The 25274-nt window shown below is 36.4% G+C and overlaps 1 protein-coding gene across 6 annotated transcripts in view; it reads left to right on the top strand.

Annotated features, from left to right (window-relative positions):
- The window catches only part of MAPK8 (mitogen-activated protein kinase 8), a 105139-nt gene extending 81071 nt beyond the window's left edge, over nt 1–24068 (top strand). For 4 of the 6 annotated variants that reach the window (XM_039233686.1, XM_039233687.1, XM_039233688.1 and 1 more), the window contains 7 exons: nt 4767–4932; nt 9214–9285; nt 10655–10837; nt 11152–11276; nt 11800–11863; nt 15428–15505; nt 19493–24068. In XM_039233686.1, the coding sequence (XP_039089617.1) occupies nt 4767–4932; nt 9214–9285; nt 10655–10837; nt 11152–11276; nt 11800–11863; nt 15428–15505; nt 19493–19638 (834 nt within the window). In that variant the 3' untranslated portion in view covers nt 19639–24068. Of the gene's footprint in view, nt 1–4766; nt 4933–8780; nt 8853–9213; nt 9286–10654; nt 10838–11151; nt 11277–11799; nt 11864–15427; nt 15506–19487 lie in introns of all 6 variants that reach the window. The other 2 variants (XM_039233690.1, XM_039233691.1) reach the window with 2 other exon arrangements.
- The last annotated feature ends 1206 nt before the right edge of the window (nt 24069–25274 follow it).

Genomic DNA, 25274 nt, shown 5'->3' with positions numbered 1-25274 from the left:
TTAACTGACTGAGCCACCCAGGTGCCTCTGGAGAATTTTGATAATATAACTCTTTCAGAAACTTAGGAGGCTTCTAGTTTTTAATTACAGTTCTTTTCACAGCACAGTTGTTAGTCACTGGCTCTATGTTCTTGGATTTAATGTTTACTATTAAGCTTTCAGGCTTCTGTTGACAAGTCTGAAGCATTTTCAACAACTTTTTGAAAGATTTTACAGGTCTTTTGCCCTCCAGGTTTTCAGAATTATTTTGTGGAAATGATGCATAAAAAATCCAAGGTATTGATGGCTTAAAACAGTATTTGTTGCTTGCTCAGGGGTCTGCAGATTGGTTTTGTGGCACTGCTTCAGATTCTGGGTTTGTTCCACATTCAGGTTTCAGTATCCCGGTTGAAAGAGTGCTTCCCTGGGGCACATTCCTTCCTCCTGGGGGAAGGATAAAGGAGCAAGAGCCAAGCTAAATCAAGCATATTTAAAACTTATTTTCTGGGCACCTGGGTGGCTCAGTCAGTTAAGCATCTGACTCTTGATGTTGGTTCAGGTCATGGTCTCACTTTCTTGAGTTCGAGCCCCGCATCAGGCTCTGTGCCTGCAGTGTGGTGCCTGCTTGCGATTCTCTCTTTTTCCCTCTCTCTGACCTGTGCTTGCTCTTTCTCTCTCTTAAAATAAATAAATAAACTTTTTTGAAAAAAGTTTTTTTAAAAATATAAAACTTCTTTTCAGATTTGTTATACATCATATTCCCTCACATTCCATTGCCTTAAACACGTAATCTGACTTCAGCTCATTAGTAAGGTGGAGGAATATGGATGGTCTCTTACTTATGGGGCCTCAGTCTAATTTTTCCACTTTACAGTGGTGTAAAAAGTATGGTATGAAGCCGTACTTTGAATTTGACCCTTTTTCAGGTTAGCGATCATGTGGTCCAGCCTCCTCTCGTGATGCTGCAGCTCCCCAGTCAGCCACACAGTCACAGGTCAACAGCTGCTACACGTGCCAAGCATTCTGCGCCCATACGTTCCTTCTGATTTTCACTTTCAGTACACTAGGCAATAAATTACATGAACTGTCCGACCCAATATTATAAAATGGGCTTTGCATTAGGTGATTTCCCCAACCATAGGCTAATGTTAAGTGTTCTGAGCATAATGTTAAGGTTGTGTAAGCTCTGATGTTCAATAGGTTAGATGTATTAAATGCATTTTCAACTTAAGATATTTTCAACTTAGGAGGTTTTATTGGGACATATTCCATTGTGAAGTCAAGGAAAGTCCATACACTGAGTTGGGAGGGGGAGAGATTTACTGGACAGTCTGCCGTTTTAGAGTCTCTCTCACAGCTATTTCGCTCTGCCACACACAAAAGCAGCTGTATGCACGCAGTAGGTAGTTGAATGAGGAGGACTGTGTTCTAATAAAACTTTCTTCACAAAAACAGGCCTTAATTTGTTAACCCTTGTTCTAGAGCTGCAGCTTCAGTATGCAAGTGCTGTGTCTTCCAAGTTACTGCAAGTGACAGGATCATGAATGTATTGCTATTGTATAATCAGGATCACCTATTAGTTTCCCTGCTGCCTGCTGCTCAGACTGCTAAGCTAAGATTCTGTGTCTGTAAGAGTAACACCCCACTTCTGGCACTAATTTCAGTGTTAAAATAGACTAGTGTGAAAGACAAACATTGTGTGTTTTCTTTAGTCTTACACTACTGCTGTACTACTCTGACACCAAATGTGTGGTAGTTTTTCCCACACCAAGCAATTCTCAGATTTTCTGGACATCAACTGGGTATCCTGTAATTTAACTCAATCCTGATACTATCTACCTGGAGATAGCATCAGATCCTACAGGTTAAGGGATCAGTCCCAGAAGTACCCACTGTTCAGATGCCAGTCACAAACCCAGGTTGTTACCTGTGCTTCTGAACTACTGCTGTAATTCATAGGGGTTTTTTTACAAAACCCCCTCCTCGGGTTCAATTAATTTGCTAGAGTGGCTCATAGAACTGAGAAAAATATTTTACTTACTAGATTACCAGTTTATTACAAAGGGCATTGACTCAGAAACAGCCAAATGGAGAGATGTAGTGGGCAAGATATATGGGAAGGAGAACAGAGCTTCCATAGTTTCTCACCATTCTCCCGGCGCCTCCACATGTTCACCAGCCTGCACGTTCTCCTGACCAGTCCTTTTTGGGTTTTTTATGGATTTTTTTTTTAATGTTTTTGTTTTCTCATTACATGACATGATTGATTAAATCATTAGCCTTTGATGATTGAATTCAGTCTTTAGCTACTTTTTTCTCCCCAGTGGTTCAAGTGGGAAGTACTGAGAGTTCTAACCCTCTAATCATTTTGTTGTTGCCCCTGGAAACCAGCCCCACCCCCCCTCCCATCTTTGGGATTTTCCAAAAGTCATGTCATTAACAAAAACTGGTTTGGTTGAATGGGGCTTCTTAGGAATAGCAAAAGGCACTCCTTTCACTTTTATTGCTCTTTTAGGTAATGCACGGGTTTTAGGAGCTCTGGGACAAAGACCAAATATTTACTCCTCATTTTAAATCACAGTGTTACAGCTAGGCTATGCTACGGTAACAAACCCTGAATTCTCAGTAGCCTAACACAACTAAGGTTTGTGTCCCATACTGCATGTCCAGTGCAGGTCATGGTGGGGTAAAGACTCTGTTTTACATAGGTGGTCAGCACCCTCGCTTGAAAGAGGGTCCACTCTCTGGAACGATGCTAATCACCAGAAGAGAGGAAGAGACCACCAGGGTGGTGTGCGCTGGCCCTTCTGTTCTTTGCTCCCACTCACAGCCAGTTGCCTAGAACTAATCATGGATAGGCTTGTCTGTGAGGAGGCTGAAAAATACTATGGAGAAGCTGGATTATTAGATTAGTTCTACTTCCTCTGCCACAGATTTATGCAAGTTTCGTTCTTCTCATGTTAGTGGTGTTACATCTGTGGCAAGCTGTAAATTGATATAAGGTTGAATTTCAGGTTACATTCTTTGAAGCATTTTATTGACTTATCTTGACAAAAAAAATATTTCTAAAAAAATTGTATTTTGCTCTTAATCTTTCCAAAATAAAGTATTTAATTAAGGTTGGCATCTTATCTGTAGGCTAGAATGCAGTAGTATAAAGAGCCATTAATCATTAACCATCACAATAGACACTGAAGTAGTTTCAAAGTTTGCAATATGTAATTCTTGAACAGGCTGAATTTGCTGAGATAATGTATTTTGTAAATAGCACAACACTGTATTTGTAGAATTGCAATAATGAAAACTTTCATTTTATATTTCATTAAGCCTGTTGATATCTATTTTCAATTTGATAAAGCCCTTGGATTACATATCTTCTAAACCCATTCATGACCACTGATCAAAATACGCTAAGGACAGCATACATGATTTTCTGGATATAGATGTTACAAAAGTGTAAACACTGTTTTACAGGACAGCTTTTTTTCTTTTGTATTAATCATTGGTATTCAATATTATATACACGTCTGTACCAGTAATGGTATGTGTTTGTGGTGTGGATATATTGTGTTTGCTTTCTTTGGTTTCTTGGTTCATAATAAGATTCATCAGAGCTAACAGGCAAAGTGTGTTGACTTGAAAGTCATGAGTGTTTATGCTACTGCCTTCCTTTTAATGATCACAGCATAGAATTCCTTAAGGTTGGGGTCAAGTAGAAAATTCTTAACAAAGACCTTATTTAGTAATATCAACAGCTAGTATTTTATGGATTAGTGGCACCATGACAATGGTGTCCTATTTCTATGGGCATAATAATTTTATGAACATATTTGTGTGATTTAAAGTGGGAAGCCAGTGATGGAAAGACTGATAATGATCATTTCATTATGAGCGCCTGGGTGGCTCAGTTGGTTGAGCATTCACTTTCAGCTCAGATCATGATCTTAGGGTTCGTGAGTTCAATCTCTGAGTCGGGGCTCTGTGCTGATAGTGCGGAGCCTGGAGCCTGCTTCAGATTCTGTGTCTCCCTCTCTGTCTCTGCACCCTCCCCCCCAAAAAAAATTTTTTTTAAAACTTTTTAAAAAGATTATTTTAGTCCTTTAGAAATGAAAATCTGCCAATTTGGTTTCTTTTTTTAATTTCTTTAAGTTTATTTATTTATTTTGAAAGAAAGGGCAAGCAGGGTAGAGGTAGAGACAGAGAGAATCCCAAGCAGTCTCCATACTATAGGCACAGAGCCCAGTGCGGGACTCAAACCCACAAACTGCAAGATCATGACCTGAGCCAGAACCAAGAGTTGGACACTTAACTGACTGAGCACCCTGAAAATCTGCCAATGTGAAAGGCTTTGGATTGTCATAGAATGGCCCTTGGTTGATTTATAACATCTATATAAAGCTTATTATTACTTTAAAATGAGATTTTTAAAAATCTGGTAATTTAGTATACAAGTGAGTATAAATGCTAACTTAACAATTCTTTTACTATAACAGTTCTTATGTGAGCTTTGAAATGCTTTTCAAATTGCTTGTATTGCACTTGATTGAAAATTTCTAGCTAATCATAATTTCCATTGCTAATTTCTTTAATAACTATGTATTCATAAATGAAAAATGCCATCAAGCTAATTTCTCAAAATTACCTGTTACAGGGACACTGAGCAGTGATATGGATTATAATGAGAGAAATTGTAACAATTATGAGTTTACAGCTGATCTAATAATTTGTGAACTGTAAAATTTTGTATATATATCACAGCAGTCATTTTTTATTTTTGTATTTTGAAGGACTTAAAGCCCAGTAATATAGTGGTAAAATCAGACTGCACTTTGAAGATTCTTGACTTTGGACTGGCCAGGACTGCAGGAACTAGTTTTATGATGACACCTTACGTAGTGACTCGCTACTACAGAGCACCTGAGGTCATCCTAGGGATGGGCTACAAGGAAAACGGTCAGCAAACACTATTTACTTGAAATATTGTTACTTGCTTTTGTTTATCAGATTTCTTATGTAAATATTTAAGTTGAAGTGCATAGAGTTAAATGTATCACTGAGGTGTTTATCAAGAGTTTTGAAAGGAACTATAAATTTTGTCATAAATGTTTGGAAAAACTTGGGTCCTCTGTTTATTTAAATAAACAGTTAACAGTCAACACTACAGTTAGGTAGTTTGTTGCTATGGCCCGTGAAACAATATATGCTATTTATTTGCCTGTAACTTAAAAATGAGCATTTCTTTTTTTATTTATTTTTATGTTTATTCTTAGAGAGAGAGAGAGAGCAAGAGTGAGGGAGGGGCAGAGAGAGAGGGAGACACAGAATCCGAAGCAGGCTCCAGGTTCCAGGCTCTGAACTGTCAGCGCAGGGCCTGACACAGGGCTTGAACTCACAGACTGTGAGATTATGATCTGAGCCAAAGTGGGATGCTTAACTGAGCCACCCAGATGCCCTGAAAATGAGCATTTCTAACAAGGACTCAAGAAGTATGTGGTAGACTGAGTTTGTTTTTAGTAATCCTACTTTGCATTGGTGATACTTGAACATATTTCCAATCCCATGAAACTAAGGTTATAGTGCTTAGTGTAAACTTTAAGAGCTACATTAAGGCCATTCTGCAAAGCTGATGGATAATTAATTAAGGTGGTCTTTTGGACAAAACAGTGTTTCATCAAAGCTTTGTATCCTACCTTAAAGAAATAGCATTATTGTATATGGGCATATTCAGTTATATATTTGAACATTAGAATCAAGGTTGAAAATTATCAGGCATGTAGTTCATGCATTTTTAGAAATTTTATACATTTATGTACATATATGGAGTTTAAGTTTTAATGACTCAGATATTTAGGAGATGAATAAATCTGCACAGGATTATTGTTAACTTGTTATAACTTTTAAAATATAATTTCATCCAAAATATTTCCTAGAAAAGGACCTAGGTGTTTTTTCTAGCAAGAAATCTAGAACAGCAAGCAGTTTACTTTGAATCAGGAAACTGTTAATTTTCAAATTTCTTTTTTATAACAGACAATATTGAACTGAGGATTTTAGCTTAATTTCCTTTGCCTTTCTGTGTTAATTAAAAACAAACACTTTAAACATTTACAGTTATTCTTTTCTTAAATAACCATGCTGTTCTGTTTTCTTACTCTCTACCTAAAATTGTTGTGTGCTGTGAATTGGATTTAATATTAGACCCTTTGAAAGTTGATACTTAGAGTGATCAGCCTGAAGATTGCTTTTACATTTGCTGTAAAACTATCGGTTGTCATAGATACTGTGTCACTCAGTGGCCTATACATGTGATTTTGGGACATAGCTCCCAATCCAGAAATTACCACCAAGAGAAACTATCCTATAAAGAATTGACCTGCTTTCCTGTCTTAGATAGGAATTGTGTAGATCACTTTATTGCCCTTTTTTTGGCTCAGGAAATGGAGGTAAATGTAATGCTTAATCACATTAAGCAGCAGGGACTTCCTTCTTAATTGACACCCCACCACCATTTGTTTTAATAACTTCGTTTTGTCTTTTGTTACAAGCTACCATAAAGCTTTTTGGAAACTGTGATATAATGGAATATATTTAAACTGCCTAATAGACTAAGCAGTTTGACCTTTTATAGCTAGCTTGTGTTTGAATCAAGCTAACCATGTTATGAGAGACTTCACTAGCCCAGACAATATCTTCTCATGCTTGTAGCTTTTGAAGATTGTTCAAAAATATGTTTTTCTTAAGGTTACCTATATAAATTGTGTCCTGGACATTTAACTAAAGTTTCCCATTCTCTAAATATCTATAGAAAAGAGTTATTGTAGATTTTTTCCAAAAAGTGAAAACCCTGGAAAAAAATTGTTCTTTGAACTGATGTATGAGTATTACCTTTAAAATTCTATTCTTGAAAGTTGAGTCATTAAGGATTCATATGTATTTATTTTTATTTCTGTTTTTGAGAGAGAGAGTGTGTGTGCGCCCATGCACACAGGTGTGGGACAGAGAGAGGGAGACAGGGAGTGTGTAAGCTTGGAGCCCAAGGCGGGGCTTAATCCCTTGATCCCAGGATCCCACGAACTGCAGGATCATGACCTACACCCAAATCAAGAGTCGGATGCTCAACCGACTGAGCCACCCAGGCACCCCAAAATTCATATGTATTTTAATATGAAATTTTATTTTTTATTTAAAAAAAAATTTTTTTTACATTTTTTATTTATTTTTGAGAGACAGAGTGAAACAGAGAGTGAGCAGGGGAGGGGCAGAGAGAGGAGACAAAGAATTTGAAACAGGCCCCAGGCTCTGAGCTAGCTGTCAGCACAGAGCTTGACGCGGGGCTCGAACCCACGAACCGTGAGATCATTACCTGAGCCGAAGTCGGATGCTCATCGGATTGAGCCACTCAGGCGTCCCTTAATATGAAATTTTAGAGAAACTTTAGTTTTACAGGATTTCCAAAATTTATTCCCAGCTTTGTTCCTAAGGTTCTTTAATGAGCTGGCAGTTTCTTTATGAGTATTAGAAAGTAATAGACTTGAATTTCCTAAGTCCACCAGCATGGGCACCTCTCCCTAACACTTTTGCTTTTTCTTCGCACTCTCAAAAAGAGCCTGGAAACTTACAAATGCAGATTTCTAAGTCTTTTTTTTTAAATTGCTCATTCTGCCCCCTCTTCTGTTAAACTGCAGCCACCTACTCTCCTTTCTATTTTAATTGAAGTGGAATTGACATACAATATTATATTAGTTTCAAGTGTACAACATAGTGATGCAGTGTTTATATACATTATGAAGTTATTACCACAGTAAATTTAATTATGTACTCTCCTGTTTTTACCAAATTTTCGAACCAAAGATATAAAATGTCAGGGTGTATTAGTGAAACAGGTGGAGATTGCCCTTTCTGTGTCTAGCAAATTCTTTTCAGCATTGATTAGAGCTCCCATTAAAAGTTGATGAGGGTCAGTAAGTCAGTGAGGAGACTCTGTAGGTAATAAATCTGTGGGAACTTTCATACTGTCCCCAGCTAAAACTAACATATCAAAGCAGTTTGGTTTTATGGGTTTAAAAAACTTTAGGTGGGAAAAAAAAAAGTTTAAGTTTTCTTAATTGATTATTTGCTCAGTCTGTAAGCAGTTATTCCTTTTGGGATAGTAGGGTAAATGTAGCATGACATTGCCAAGAAAACAAATTACTTCTGATTCAGAATAAACATAGGATTTTTTAAATACATTTATCCAGTTTGAAATCCAGTTTGAAAATTTCTGAAGAGCTTTGGATTAACTTTTTACCTGTAACTGTTCATAGAAACATTCTTTCTGTTAAATATTTTAATATACTAGATTATTTCTGCTCATGCTTTTTTTCTTTTATTTGACTTAAAGAGAGAGTATAATGCACAGTTGAGACTCAAAATAGAATCAAAATTTTATTATTTAAATATTGCCACCTCGTGTTCATTTTCAGCCTAATATTTGTAAAGTTTGTGTTTTGTTCTGCTTCCTATTTTATAAACAAATTTTTAGAGACAAAATGTATAGGTGTCTTAATTATGTGATTTCTGTGCATAGCTCTCACTTTAAAATTAGATATGTAGTTAAAAGGCTATACTTCACATTTGCTTTTGTGAATCAAAGCCTTTTGAAAAATATTTTGTGTTTTAAATTATTCCATTAGCTAAAATTAAAATCACTCTTTTCTTTTTGTGATGTTTTGCAGTTTTTATATAATGCAGTCATATTATGCTTCTTTGATTTTAATGACCTTTTGCTTTGCTTTTCCTTCTTTTGTGCTGCAAACATATAGTGGATTTATGGTCTGTGGGGTGCATTATGGGAGAAATGGTTTGCCACAAAATCCTCTTTCCAGGAAGGGACTGTATCCTTGTGCTGCTGCAGCAGTTTAATTACTTAGGTGATGAACTTCCTTGTGTTCTCTAATGAAAACAAACACGGTACATTCATATATATGGGTTTCTTAAACACATGTAAAGTTTGTGGCTGTTATAGTTCAAAACTTGTTGAGAAAAGAAGCTGAAATATTTGTAGGCTGCATCTGGCAGTAGGACATACAGTCTCTGCTGGTAGTTAGAGCACATTCACTGTCACTCATTTTTATTTTATACTGCTTTCTATGATTTTAAAGTATACATGGTGTATGTGATTTTTTTTTAATGTTCAAATATTTTTTTTATTTTAACCAAAATCTTTATGTTAATGTCATTGCATTTTGTTTTCAGTTGACATTTGGTCAGTTGGGTGCATCATGGGAGAAATGATCAAAGGTGGTGTTTTGTTCCCAGGTACAGATCGTATCCTTATCTTTGGCCTAAAATGTAGTTGCTAAAGGTCAAATGTATAATAGCACGTGAGCTTAGTCAGGTATAACATATTTGTCTCTCCCTAATAATAAAATATTGTTAAATTACTCTTTCAAAATACCACCTGCTATTTGACATAGACTTTCCTTTCCCTCACTTACTGTTTTGTATGTTAATTCTGACAACTGCTCAAGTTAATTATCCACAATTACTTGCTGCCTTTGAGTTGATTTATTTAACCTAAACGAGAAATCATGGCTTGCATTAAAATTTCTAATACTTGTACACTTGAGTAAATCTAGAAGTACCTTAGGACTTAATATGAATTTTAGAATTGTCTGTTGCTTCTGTTCATCCTTTTGTTTTTTTACCCCCAACCACCTCCTTTCGTTACTGTTCTGTGTGTTTTGTGTCTTTTGGTTGTTGTCTCATTACTCCACATAACATACTGATTTTTTTCATCAGAGAATTTTAGCAGTAATAGTTTTATATGGTGATGAGTTCATTCTTTTTGTCCATCTGACCACTTTTAGTATTCATATTAACAGTGATCTGTTACGTGTTTTTCAGCTAGTTACACTTAGAGTTGTTATAGGAGGCAGAGTGGAAAAAGCCATACTCACTGGGTTGTAGTAAGAAAAGTTGAGGTAGTATGCAGAGAAGACTTGGAGGATAAAGACTAGGAAGAAGAAGGCCAGAGAATCCTAACCTCACAGCTTCCCAAAACAGACTCATTTTCTTAAGTTTCAGAGCTTTAAAAACATTTTAATTAATGTAAGCTGAACAGAGTGGCAAAAGAAAACACCACTTTTGTTAGACCCCTCATTTTTATTGTTACAGGTTATTTTCTGTTAGTGTAGAAAACTAAAAAAAGTAGGACAGATTATAAGAAATATTTCTTATCCTCCACAAAATGCATTCACAGTTTCTAATAAGCTGCGGGAAAAGACCAGATTTTGTATTCTAGAATTGTGCACAGTTTAAATTCAGAGTCCCTGTTAGTAGTAATTGTCATTATTCCTTGAGTCACCTATCATTTGTATATAGTTTGTAGGTTTAAGCTTCCATTGTTATGGTAAAATCAGCATTAGACTTAGACACACACACGCGCGCGCGCGCGCACACACACACACACACACACACACACACACAAAATAAGGTTAACAAAGCTTGTTTATTGATCCTGTCTGTCTGTCTGCAGTCATTGCCTTTTACAAGGTGGCTATGAGACAGAAGATGTATAACTGCCACATTCTTTCTTAGGGTTTTTTAAATGCCATTTTCTTGTCATTTTAATATAGATATGACTAATGTGTTGAACATTAGATACAGAGTATTTTTCTTAGCTACTTGATACTAGATATTGATCAGTGGAATAAAGTAATTGAGCAGCTTGGAACACCATGCCCTGAATTCATGAAGAAACTACAGCCAACAGTAAGGACTTATGTTGAAAACAGACCTAAATATGCTGGATATAGCTTTGAGAAACTCTTCCCCGATGTACTTTTCCCAGCTGACTCGGAACACAACAAACTTAAAGGTAGTTTTTATAAATATATGTAATCACATTTTGAGTGTGTGTGTGTGTGTGTGTGTGTGTGTGTGTGTGTGTGTTTATGTTCTTAGGGGATATAACCCAGCGTTCTCTCTGGGTAATGGAACAAAGTAAAAGATTTTAGTTAATTTTTCGTGTAAATTTATTTTTTTAACCGTATGTATGACCTGATTTTATAGTAAAATCTATTCTTTTAAAACATATACTTTTTGATAAATGATAATATTAAGTTTCTGAAGTTTATGATAAAATAAAAACTTTTATGAGATCCATGTACATTAACATCGTTATTTTTACAGCCAGTCAGGCAAGGGATTTGTTATCCAAAATGCTGGTAATTGATGCATCTAAAAGGATCTCTGTAGATGAAGCCCTCCAGCATCCTTATATCAATGTCTGGTATGATCCTTCTGAAGCAGAAGCTGTAAGTTCTTTTCTTAATGTTTGCAGAATATATTGACTTGAAGTTAGGTTTAGAGGAAACTTTAATTTTAAATAAAAATATAGACAAATGGTGATCGTGGTTTTCTCTTTTTGCATGAATGTATCATAAGTTAGCATACCCAAGCACCCCTGACACAAAATAAAGCTACATCCCATTGTTTCTTGCCTTTTTGCCTTGGTACGTGATGAACTAAAGTGTTGAACACTTTGGGGAAACATTCTAAGTGCAGAACAAATGACTGTGTCTAAAGTGTAGCACAGTTCTGTGATATAAATAAAATGTGACAATTTCAAAAACTAGAAGAAGACAGTTAAACATCTTTTTTTTGTCATGAAAGTGTTGTCTAAAACTAGTCTCTCTACATAAGAGAAGGTTGTTGATGACTGATCAGTGTTGGTCTGATGATGTATTTTTGAAAGCTTCTCTCATATTTCAAATAATGATAAAGAATTTATGTACTCCCTGTAAACTGACTCAATTCTTATTGCCTTGTGTTTTTCAGCCACCACCAAAGATACCTGACAAGCAGTTAGATGAAAGGGAACATACAATAGAAGAGTGGAAAGGTAACATTCACCAAATTCTTAGAGATGAAGCTGAAAGAGCTTCTGGGTCTTTATGTTGATGTATTCATATTAGGAAAATTAAAGATATTTCTGTTATTCATAACTGATATTTGGTAATAGGATTATTGTTTGTATAGAGGTAGAAAGCAAGCCTCCTTCCATCCCTGACTTAATTGGCGTCTCTCATATTTCCTACCCCAGAGACACATTAGTGCTTTCTGGAATTTTTCTGTTCTTCCATAGTGTACAGATATACAAACCTCTGTTTGGTGTCTCCTCTTTTCCTCTTCTAGCCTGTTTTAGTCACAAATGGTTGTATACTGTCCACATTTACTCTGTTGATATAATCATTTATCTTTGAGATTATTCTGTCTTGTTCCACATTTTGGACTCATTTGGCTTAAAAGCTGTTAGTGTTCTGCTATACGACTGTGTCACAATTTCTGTATTTAACTCTCACTTGAAGAGCTTTGTGTCCAGGCTGTTGTTACAGACAACTCTGCAGTGTTGTGCACATGTGAGAATGTGCCTGTAAGAAAAATCCTTTAAGGAGATTTGCCAGGCCAAAGGACATTCCCAAATTACTTTCCAGAGAAATTCTAGCAGTTTACACTTCCTTCAGCCTTGTGTAGGAATGTCTGTTTTACCCCCGCCTTCACCAATCGAGTTAATTTTTAATCTTTGCAACTCTAATATGGTAATTCTACTTTGTGTATGTGGGTAAATATTAATAATGCATTGACTGTCACAGAAATGTTAGAATATTTCTTTCTTTAAAATGTTAAAATATTCCCTGGAACACTGGGGCCAGAAAATTTTTAGATCCTATTTACTTCTAACATTTGCATTGTTGTCATTTAGTAATTTGATGACTTTTATAGCTGTATGACTTTGGGCAAGTCACTTGGTCCCTTCTTTACCTTACCTTAAAATGGAGACAGAGGACGTCTTATTAAGAGCTAAGTACCAAAATAGTTGCAGGGCTAAAGGTAGTGGGGAGATACAAACCTAAACAAGGGATCCATCTATAAATCTGTTGGGAAGAATTACTTTGATTCTTTCTTCTTAGGAATAACCAGAGATTAGTCTTCCCAGTTGACTTTTGGGAAACACACAGCTAGACTCTTTACAGCCCACCAGAGTGATAGAATTGAGTAGAATCTAGTATATCTATATGTGTAATAAGTAATGTACATGGATATAATTGTGGACCAAAGTGTGTATTAAAATATCTGATATTTTTATATATCATTATATTTAGAATAGGCATTTATGTATTTCTTGTAATCTTAATAGGCCACCAATTGTAAAACACACCGCTGTATACCACTAAGACAGAAAACAATGCCACGTGCACTGCACCATTGATTGTAAGATGCATCCCATTTCAGAGATAATAAACTGATAAAAGTGTATCTTAAAATCGGTGAAACATAGTCCAGTTGACCCTTCCAGCAGTGTAGGGGTTAGGGTGCTGATTCCTACGCAGTTGAAAATTCACATAAAACTTTTGACTCCCCCCAAAACAACTGCTAATAACCTGCTTTTTCCTGGAAGCTTTACCAATAACATGGTTGGTTAGCATATATTTTAATGTTATATGCATTATATACTGTATTCTTACAATAAAGTAAGCTAGAGAAAAAATGTCATTAAAATCATAAAATTTACAGTACCTGACTTATATTTGTTGAAACAATCCACGTATAAGTGGACCCATGCATTTCAAGAGTCAGCTAGATTTTTGTTTATGTGTAAAGACATATCTGAGATTTATTCTGTATCTTTTTCTTCTAGTCTAAGTGTAGCTTGGTAATTACCCACAAAATGCTTTTTCTTTTTTTCCTTTCCTTTTTTTCTTTCTTTTCTTTTCTTTTTTTTTTTTTTTTTTTAGTGTTTAGGCAACGGAGTGTCAGAAAGCAGGAGTGGGAAAGAAAGAATCCCAAGCAGGTTCCATGCCCAGTGCAGAGCCCAACATGGGCATGATCTCCCAGTAAGGAGGTCCCATGATCCTGTGTGAGATCATGACATGAGCCAGTCAAGTTGAATACTTAACTGACTGAGCCACCCAGGTACCCCACAAACTGCCTTTTTTAAGATCTGCTTGGGGCACCTGGCTCAGTCGGTTGAATGTCTGACTTCGGCTCAGGTCATGATCTTGCGGTTCGTGGGTTCGAGCCCCGCATCAGGCTCTGTGCTGACAGCTACCTCAGAGCCTAGAGCCTGTCTTCGGATTCTGTGTCTCCCTCTCTGGCCCTCCCCTGATCATGGTGTCTCTCTATCTCTCTCAAAAATAAATAATACATTAAAAATTTTATTTAAAAAGATCTACTAAAGAGTTTTAGCAATATAACAGAAAGAAAACTCTGTTGACAGGGCCATTAACTTACAGGTTGTGTTGCCTACTTAGTACTCCTCATTAGCTTTGGTTCTTCTCCCTTTTTTGTTTTCTGAAGAAAAGCATCTTCCATTCTTTCCTCTATCCAGACTTCCTACTTTTCTCCTTCCAAGCCCAAAAATATTATTGTAGCAGGGAAACTTAGGTGTCTCTAGCTCTTGTTCATTCCAACATATCCACTCAATATACCTTATCATCAGCGATTCCTTGGCAGTTTAATTTAAGGAATTTAGACTCCTTGAAATTCTGGGCAACATTCTCTACTTGTACATTTTTCTCAGAAGAGGGCTTGTTGCGCTTACACAGTTCTCAAAGGATGCCATGACCTAAAGATGGTGATGCATAATGGTGATTGTAGCATCGACCGGAAGGCTCTTCTGAAGTAGATATTCATACTCTTAAGGCGCATCACACTTGACATCAGGATCACTTAGAAGAACACAGGGCAGGAGGCACATAAGACTTCAGTGCAGCATTTGTTATGTCTCTTCAGTTGGGACAGTGCTCACAACAGTCCATCCACTGTCCAGAAGTCTAGTTAAAAACTGAGATTCCCATGGCAAAATCTTGACTGAGATAGCATGTCATATTTCAAATCACAAGGAGTTGCTTTTCTTTTCTTTCTTTTTTTTTTTTTTTTTTTTAATAAAAATGTATTTATCCATTCTGGTTAAAGAGGCTTCCATACAGTTTTGTATTTAAGTCTTTGAACAGATACCTGGATAAGCACCTACAGTATACTAGGTTACTTTGCCATAGCTCAGGAAATAAACGTGAATAAGATAAATGTGATTTAAGCTCTGACTGAGACAGAACTGAGCATATGTAGTATGGTATGTAGAATGACATGGTATAGTACAGAGTTCTGGTGGAGTAAAAAAGATAAGGCTTCAAACCCCAGCTCAATCCTTAATCCAACTTTAGGAACGTTAGTTATACCAGAGATTTTTATTCTTTCAGTATAGTCCTGGTTCAGCATCAGAGGATTGTTACTAACACCTTTGAATCTTAGACTGGCACTTAGGGACAATTCACCATTGAAAGGACACTATTAGAAGTACTTAATATGTGTAAAAATGTTTTACTTAAAATAGATATCTGTGAGATTGGCTCTCAGACTTTGAAACTTTTTTTTTTTTTTTTTTTTTTGCTCACCTCTTTTTCAGAGTTGATATACAAAGAAGTTATGGACTTGGAGGAGAGAACCAAGAATGGAGTTATACGGGGGCAGCCCTCTCCTTTAGGTTGGTTACTATATAAGCTTGGTTAAGGTTATAAGGTTAAGGTTACTTCTTGTGTTGTAATCTTCAGTTACCTGAATCACACAGTGTTTTCCTTACTAATCACTGTTATTATGAAAAGTGTAAGTATAGGGAGTACAGTTTGGGTGTTTTAATTTGAAAGCATTCGTAGGTACACTGTTGTCCCAGTACACCATGCTAATATATTGGTAACTGACTTCATAAAATACACATCTTTGTCTATAATACTGACATTCCATTGAAGAACAGAAATTTAAAACCTTTTTTTATTGGCATTGTTCTCTTTAAAGAAGAAATTTTTCATAATTCAGTATGCTTACCAGGATTTTAATAGTCTTTACTTTGGATAAATAAACTAAGTCTTCATTGCAAAATTTGGTACATCTTTCTCGTTAAGTTGCCATCTTTCTCATTTTGGTATTTTTGATTTGTTGAACTAAGGCAGTAACATTAAAACTGCCGTTAGGAAGTGGTCCATCTCTAAAAAGAAAACTGGTTTGCAGGAGTTAAACATTTTCCTTCATCATGAGCAAGGTATCTTCTATTTAATTTTAGCACTTATAAAAGCATAAAGCACTGAGAGAAAAAGTTAAATGACAGGGAACATGTATATATATTCAGTACAAACTACATGACAGGCACTGGTGGTTTATGTACTTGATATCATTCAACCCCTAAGACCTCACTGAAGGGAGTACTATGCACATTTTACAGATGAGGAAACTAAAGCTCAGAAGAATTAAATGAACATAAAATTACAAATATATTATGTAGAAAAGCTAATACTTAACAGCCATGTTCATCAGTAACTTCAAATGGCACGGTTTTTCTGGCATCCCATATGGTCTTTAGCTGGCAGCAGAGACTTTTGGCTAGAGAAGTCAGAACAGCTGTATGAAAGAGGTGAAATTTGAATTGAACCTTGAAGGCTGAGTAGTGTTTTAATAGATAGGTCTGAATTTGAGTAAGACTATGCCATTTTAACCATTCCTCTAACACTCTTCTACAGTCTAAAAAAATGTATATTATATGGGTAAGATTTTTAACTATAGTTTCAGATGCCAATTTTGTTGTACTGTAAACATATATCTGTTTAATATCTGTGACTTTCTGTAGCATTTTCAGTTATATTTGTGAGTTTTTGAAATTTTTTATTTTTTAAATCCTTGATCAGTAATACAGTCTTCCAAATTATAATATAGATCCTGTTGAAAATATAAATTGATTTTGACACCTTTTATCTACAATTTAATTGTAACAAAAGCCATATTATAAGTGCTTTAATAACTGAGTTAATTAGCTTTGTATTGAGGTACAGTAGTAGTGTAACTAAATATAGTTCATGATGGAGCTTTGAGTGGGATTTGAAAAGTCCATTACGTGGGAGACTTTTTTATTTCAGAACGCTATCCTGGTGAGTGGCACATCCTGTCAAATGTTTGAGTAAACTTGATTTCGTGAGATAGGGCCATTGTATCTGTTCTTAACTACTGAAAGAAACTGGATCTTAAAAAACATTTGACGGGGCGCCTGGGTGGCTTAGTCGGTTGAGCGTCCGACTTTCGCTTGGGTCATGATCTCGCGGTTCGTGGTTCGAGCCCCGCGTCGGGCTCTGTGCTGACTGCCAGCTCAGAGCCTGGAGCCTGTTTCAGTCTGTGACTCCCTCTCTCTCTGACCCTCCCCTGCTCACGCTGTCTCTCTCTCGTCTAGAAATAAATAAAAATATTAAAAAAAAAAAAAAAAAAAACATTTGACTATGGTTATAAAATAAGTCAGTGGTAAGGACAGGATTGCAGGTTTCTAGACATTTTCTGGATTCTCAGTTTTAGCTTACGGAGAAGAGTGTTACTCAACCTGTTAAAAATATCTAATTCTTGATTATATGGAGAAAGAGAAGAAAATCTTTGACAGATTAAAATATCAGATAGTTACAGTATCATTTCAACTTGATTTTTGAAAATGAAATATATTAGTTTTTCGACATTCCTTTGGTTTGGCTAAGTTTGCATGCCTTTGAGGGTACAGAATCTCACCATAGAGGGAAATGACCCAACTACCTAAAATTAAAGATTTTCCCTATTATTGCCAATTCAGATATTTGAGAATTTACTGGATTGCTTTAAAGTTAAAAAAAAAAAAAAAACAAAAAACACCCAAGTACTTTTCTTAGGTATTTGATTTTCAGATTAAAAAATTAATTCTTTAGGGGTGCCTGGGTTAATCAGTTGGTTAGTCGTCCTACTTCGGCTCAGGTCACGATTTTGTGGTTCATGAGTTCAAGCCCTACATTGGACTCTGTGCTGACAGCTCAGAGCCCGGAGCCTGCTTTGGGTTCTGTGTCCTCCCTCTCTCTCTGCCCTTCCCCTGCTTGTGCTCTGTCTGTCTCTCAAAAATTAAATAAACATTAAAAAAATTTTTTTAAAAACTTAAGTTATCTAATGCAATTAAAATTAATTTTGGGGGCGCCTCGCTGGCTCAGTCAGTAGAACATACGATTCTTGATCTTGGGGTTATAAATTTAAGCCCCATATTGGTGTAGAGATTACTTAAAAATATTTTTTTTAATTAAAAAATAAAAGTTAATTTTATCAGATTAAGAAGTTTGGATAAAATGAAATTTGGATTCAAAATAGAGGCATAAAATGTATATTTGGTGGAATCCTTTTATGATTTGAATATTTCAGTACAAGTCTTTGAAGATAGCCTTTGGTATTCTATACTAATCAGTCAGAACAGGTGCATTCTATAGTGTCTCATGGATGGAACTTAAAATATAGTGTCTTCAGTTTGCTCTGGCTAGGAACGTAATGGATTTAGAAAGGTTATTACATTTCTCCTTTCCTCTCTTCTGTCAGGCCTGAAGTATACGCAGTTTCTTTTTTTAAATTCATTTACCTCCTGTCACCTCCCCTGTCCCTGGTGGTTCCATTCTTTTCTGTCTCCCAGTACCGCCCCCATCCCCAGCCCAGCACCCTAAAGATTTGCCTACTCCCACTCCCTGGCTATTTCCTTGTTGGAGTTGAAGACAAGCCCTCAGAGGACCTTTTGTATCTAAAGTGTGTTACTGTTCATCATTAGAATAGTAGGATAATTTCAAACACTGCCTACTGGGTTCTGGAGGAGTGGTTTTCAGCCGCTTTGTTTTAGCATCCTTTGAGTGCCTGAAACTCAGCCCTAGAAATTCTTATGCTCAATGTGGAAACCACTGCTTTTATTCCATAAATGACTTCTTAAGAACTTTTGTATAACTTGCTCTATTTAATAGGCCTCAAATTTGGAATGGTCCTTATTTAGTAATCCCATAGTTCAGAAGTACTTACTTAGTTCGTTAACATATTTCCCACCCCCAGTGACATTCCTTCCCCTTTCCCAACCCAACAAACCCCCTGAAAGGATTTCTCTATTGGTTCTCTATTGTTACTTTTTAAAATTCAGGAAGTACTTGTTACATATACTTTCAGTAAAGGAAACAATCTTCCCCTACTTTATCTGTTTAATAAATCCATGTTAGCATTTATGAAGTATTTATTAGACTACAATAAGAAGAACTTGAGTTTGCCCAAATAGGGTACTTGAGTGACCCCGGCAAGTCATATAACCTAAACTGGGACAGCTGAACTAAGGACCCTTCCATTTAAAATGATTGTAGTCTTCGTCTTGGCTTTTTCTTTAAAACAAGATGTGCCAGAATACTGTTTATAGAGTTTACAGTGAGAAGATAACATTAAGTCCTTTTTATTAGGGCAGTAGTTTTTAACTTTTTGAGTTATATACTTCTTTGAGATCCTCTGTCCAAAAAATGCAGTACCGACAGTATTGCATGTATTATCACACACACAACTTTGAAACCTTTTAAAGCCAAGAGGAAAAACAAATTTATTGATTACTAGGAGTAGCCAGTACAGTGCAGGTAGCTCAATGTGCAATTCTGTCTGCAACTGATTTGCTGTTTTGTTTCTCATAGCACAGGTGCAGCAGTGATCAATGGCTCTCAGCATCCATCGTCATCATCGTCTGTCAATGATGTGTCTTCAATGTCAACAGATCCGACTTTGGCCTCAGATACAGACAGCAGTCTAGAAGCATCAGCTGGACCTCTGGGCTGTTGTAGATGACTACTTGGGCCTTGGCAGGGGGGTGGGGGGATGGGGAGTCGTTTAGTCATTGATAGAGCTACTTTGAAAACAATTCAGTGGTCTTATTTTTGAGTGATTTTTCAAAAATGTAGAATTCATTTTGTAGTAAAGTAGTTTATTTTTTTTAATTTCAAGTGATGTAATTTAAAACTTAAGTTGTGTTTTAAAACAGCAACAAAACTGTATTGTATTTTTGCTGTAATTAACTGTATAATGTAAACCTAATTATTTTATCATGGTTTAAAATTTTTGCATATTTGCTTTATCTTATGCTGCTGATTTTTTTTTTTACTGAATTTGTAAGATTTTGTTTATCAAAGCAACTATTATGTGGTGACTTGCCTATATCATGAATTATTTAAGATTTTTATAGGTTTTTTTAATTAGAATTTTATTTCAGATGTTTTGTTCATGATGCTATCCTTCAGGGTTATGTGCTTATCAATGAAATAACCCCAGAGGAGTGAGGGAAAATAACCTGTAGCCAGTTATATTCAGGAATAACTACTGTAAATGATGAACGTGTTAAAAAACCTCCAATATTTGCTACTTGCCAATCTTAATTTAATTACAACAATTGGTAGGTAATCCTACATCCTACATTGTTTTTTGGCAACAGCCCCGTCATCTAAATGACAGAGTAACTCAGAGCATGTCTTTGAAGATGCTGGGCGTCTGCCACCACCCTTCTATCCCGCCACCCAACACAACAGAAGTAAAAAGAATATGGTATTTTCTGCAAATTTGTGGCATGCTCAAAGGTTATGATCACATAAAGTCAAGAGGATACTTCATGAATAATACATTTCAATGCAAATAAACAGATGGTTCACTTCTACTAGCTATGAGCCTGTTTTGTATACACTGAGTTAATCTACTCAGGCTGTAGGTCCCATCAGTGGTCTAGAGTCTGGTCTTTCCCTTTCCTGCAGCCTCAGGCCCTTGGACCTTGGACCTTTCTGGTTTCCTATCATGGTATCAGTCAGTTGAGCACCAGTTCTCAAGGCGTTTCTGGCCATTTGATTCTACCTGTAGCATAATCATAGTTATACTAGCTGTCAGGAGGTTCTGAAGCCTACTTCAGTTTCTGTAAGTGATGTATCAAATGAGCAATATACCGTTCATCTGAAAATAGTAGCACACAGCCATATATAGGATGTCATTTTCTAAGGACTGTTTCTTCACATTGAGCAGAGCAGGCATAAGTGGTGGTTATTTAGTCTGAGTCTTTGTTTTTTATACCTGATTTTCAATAAAACATACAATGTGGGTGTTGAGTAGGGTAAGAATGGTGCTGCTCCTGACAAGTGTATGTTAACTGTTTACATTTTCTATCTGCAGAATTATTTCTCCACAACTGAAGTTTTCTTAAGTAAATGTCATTGAAGTCTCATTTTCTCTGAAATACATCATCTGTACTGCCCCAGGCACCTCTTGTTATTTTTGGAACAAGATGGATTTTATGTAATGAACTGGGAAATGCATACTTAAATAAGTGACAAGGTTCTAGGCAGGAAGCTCATGGGAATTACTGACCAATAAGAGCAAGAACTGGTGCATCTCAACATGCAGTGTCTGAAAGTTCGCTTGGCGTGTTATTCGCATATTTAGTGCAAAGTTCCTTTCGAGTTATGTGTTTTAGGTTATTGTTAATGTGCAATATTTAGGATTAAAATACATTAGCCTTTTTAATATGCTTTGAAATAGCAAGTTTGTTTTTCAGGTCATGACATCTAGCCTCTTGAAGTTGTCAGCCTTTTTATCAGCCCCATTTCTACTCCTACAACATGGTGCATTAATTTTATTAAGCAAACTAGAGTTTTGAGACTGTAACACCTCTTGAGTTGAGAAACAGGATTGGACTTGTGATTTTAGCAGAAATTTGAGCATGAGTGTGTTCTTAGTTTATATTAGTTTGGCAGTTAATTAGCTTTTTTCCCCCTAGGATAGATTATTTCACTGTTGCACTTTAACAACTGACATGCTTTCAGAAGTTTCCCGTATTTTATGTTTGATTGCTAAGAAGCTATTGCTGTTGATGCCGATTTTGATTAAGCAAGGAGAACCAGTTGTTCTTACTGTATCATCTGTTGTAAATGCCAGCTCCCCCTTGCCAACCAGCATGTTTCAGTTGATACAGAGAAAAGGAATTCTTATTTGTTAATGTAGACTAAAATACTTACCAAATTAGATCCTGAAAACAAAGTCTGTTAAATGTTGCATGCCCTAGGTTTTTAAAATGCAATATCTAATTACAGTTTTCCCTTGTCTCTTGAATCTGTGAAGTTAAAGAAGTACTGATTCTTCTTATTTTACAACTTTTTTGGACCTTTAAAACTTCTCAGACACTTGTGTGTGTTCTTTGAAAGAAATCACAAATAAGATTTCTGTCAAGCAGTACTTCCATAAAAGCCACCTTGCTTCTCTTACAGCTTTGTTTTTTCAACTTCACATATTTAATATACCCATCATCTTACTGTCAAGAAATTACTTTGACTAAGAGTTATCGTTCAAATTTATTTTATTATTCACCTTTATAGGAAGGAGACACTAATGTTTTTCTACATCGTTCTTCCTGATTTACTACTACGCTGTTACTCTCTGACGTATCCTGACCATTTGTAAAATGGTTGTGTTGTTGGGATTGCTTAAGTATAATATACGTAAAGAGAGCATCTCAACTCTTTCATGCTGTTTGCCGAACAGTTCTCACTTTGTCACACACCCTTGGGTGCTGGTGTCCCTGGTATGCACTCTTCCAGATTGGTCGAGGCACAGTGCTTCACACCAGAGAGATGCCAGCTTCTTACATGAGGAGGCTACCAAACAACCCCCTTCATAGTACAGAGAAGCTTGATGGTATGCCAAGCAGCAGACTTTTCCTGTAAGCCTTTTCGTTATTCTGTTCCTTGTTAACCCTGCTGTTTTGTCTAAAAAGATGAAGGTGAAGAGGACGTAAGTGTCTGATAGTGAAATCAGAAGAGGGCAAGTGGAGCTGTTTCAGGGTTACAGATAAGACTTGGTTTACGCCACCGGCCAGTATGTGCTACATATATGAAGACTTAACTACTCAGTGTTGCCTAGGCACAAGCCTGCACAACATTTTGAGGTAAAGACATAGTCTGTTTTCAAAGATACCGTTGTAGTTTGTTTGTGAGTGTTGTTCATTAGTCCCACCGTAGCTGTAGAGTGAATGCATGCAGCCCCGTGACCCCAGTAAACTTCTCTTACCAGTAGGAAACCCGAACACCACTGTCCTGTCGTTAGCAGCCCTCTGAAATGTTGCCTCCGTATCCTTCACATGTTAGCGTACATTGTGTTTTCTACGATCTCTCTTAGGTTTTTTCCTGAATCTGAGGAAACTACTTTTTCCTTAATAGCAAGAAAGATGAAGAGGTAAAGGGCATTGAAGCAGAAATGTATAGTTTGGGGTACGATTAGAAAACTTGCAAGGAAAACAGAAATCCTAATTAATTTCAAACTAACTGCTCTTAGTTAAGTGCTCTTAAGGAGAGTCTAGTAAGAGTCACAATTTCTGGCCATTTCTAGTTTAGATTCTCTTCGTTACTGAGACTTTTGAGAAATCTGTGGATTAGTTTTGCACAATGTTCTATTCTCACAATAATTTACAAATTAAACTAGGTTTTTATTGAACTACCTCACTCTAATTTTCTATGCTTTCCCAAGTAAGCTATTGCCCTTACTGTAAGCTCTTTACTGAGTGTGAATTATAAATGTGTGTTAAATACTTTATAACCAATGTTGACACAGTACCAGTAAGTATGTAAAATATATACCTTGCATCAGTAAGAGAGACTCACGTGTAAAATCTTTCACTGTATATCTTGGAAAATTGTGTTAGATGTGTTCGTTGGACATTATTACTGTCTGTTTTTATAAGTAGAAACCTGCTCGTGATACCAGTCCATTCTTTACATTTTACAAAAAGGAATAAATCTTAGTAAATTTTACGAAGAAATAAATTACTTTTGTAGGCCCGATATTTGGTATATTTTTGAGAAGCTCTTAATCTTTTAGCTGAATGATGAAGTTAAACTGAACTAGCTGTCTACCTGGACTGTGACATCTATTTTCTCATTACAGTTTATCCTGTTTAACAGGTTTAAAACCTGAAAACCTACATATGATAATTGACATTTGCTTTCTCTCCCTATATGATGCCATTCCTTCTTCATTCCTTTTCCTTCCCTGTGTTCCATTCCCTCTCCTCTCCTCTAGACAAAACAAAATGGGGCACTTTGTAGGGAATGCTGAGATAATTATTGTGGTTTTTAATCATTCATGCCCTAGTCATTAAACATGCACCACTGGAATGTAAACATTGTTACCTAGTATGTTAATTGGTTATAATATTTTAAATAAAAAAGAAAAAAGTGGTATGAAAAATATGAAATTAAGAGTTTCTTCATTGAAAACAAAATATAAACTTGTACTAAAAAGTTTTTTTGGGCAATTTTACGATTTCCTGTGGATTGGTATTAAAGGGGTAGTAGTACTAGGGCAGCTTTCTTAGATTTGGATTTATACAGATTGTGAAGAGCCTAAAATACCACTCTGCTTTTCTGGTTTATCTAGTGTTGCTTTTTCTTGCGTTTGAAATCTCTGGAGAATTTTATGTAAAAGGAATTTTCTTCAGTGCCCTTAACCTAGTTTTTGGTGACCACGTAAGAGAGCTGCCATCATGGCCACTTGGCAAAAATAAGCTTAATTTTAAAAGGATCTATTTCAAAACAAACTGGGGATTTCAGCTTTGAGTGTGTTTCCAACTTTGCCATACTCATATTCTCTTTGCCTATGCTGGGCAGACTGTTAGGTGGGTATCAGGGTCACTCACTACATACGTCCAGCCTCTGTATGTGGTCACTCCTCTATCTTGCTCAACTCTTCCTCCAAAAAACCATCTTCTCCACACTGTCCCCATTCACGCGCACTCAAACTTCCCTCCTCTGAGGAAGGGACAGGATGGGGTAGGTCTTTACCTGGTCGCTGCTGCTCCATCACCCGAGGGTGTCGCTGGCCTGCTGCATGCACTCTGCTTTGTCACAGTCATTGGAGAGACTGGGTGGCAAAAGCAGACATCAAAGTTTCGAGTCCATTTAATTTTCTTCCAATTGTAATACCCTGGTTACTCCAAACAAAATGGAGTAGTTCGCCCTTATTAGTCTAGATGCTACATCTGTTTTAGTATTGTACCTTAGAAGGTCCATTGACTCCATGTAAATGAACATTGATTTGTACTAGTTTTGTGGTTTAGAATTTTTTTTTAACTTACAGCTTACACATCGATATGTCTTTGGACTTCGTTCGAAACTAAAACATGTCAAATAAGCTTTTTAAATTTTAGACTTATAACATTCAATTTCGTCAGTTGATGAATGCATATATGTCTACGACTCTATGTTGGAAGCTGGGGGTTAAGGCAAGATAACAACAATGGATGATGGTCTGGTCAGCCTGATTGAAATACTGTTGTGTAGAGGAGCGGGAACCATGCTGAAGGGACACAGATGGAGGGATTGATGAGAGGAAATGAGGGTTTTGCACAGGAGGCATTTTTTGAGCCTTGATATAAGGAATGGTACTCCCAGATTAGG

Source organism: Hyaena hyaena, unplaced genomic scaffold (assembly GCF_003009895.1).
Source record: "Hyaena hyaena isolate Hyena2069 unplaced genomic scaffold, ASM300989v1 scaffold_78, whole genome shotgun sequence".
NCBI lineage: Eukaryota > Metazoa > Chordata > Mammalia > Carnivora > Hyaenidae > Hyaena > Hyaena hyaena.
Note: the sequence above shows the minus strand (reverse complement) of the source record. Positions and strands in the feature narration are given on the sequence as shown.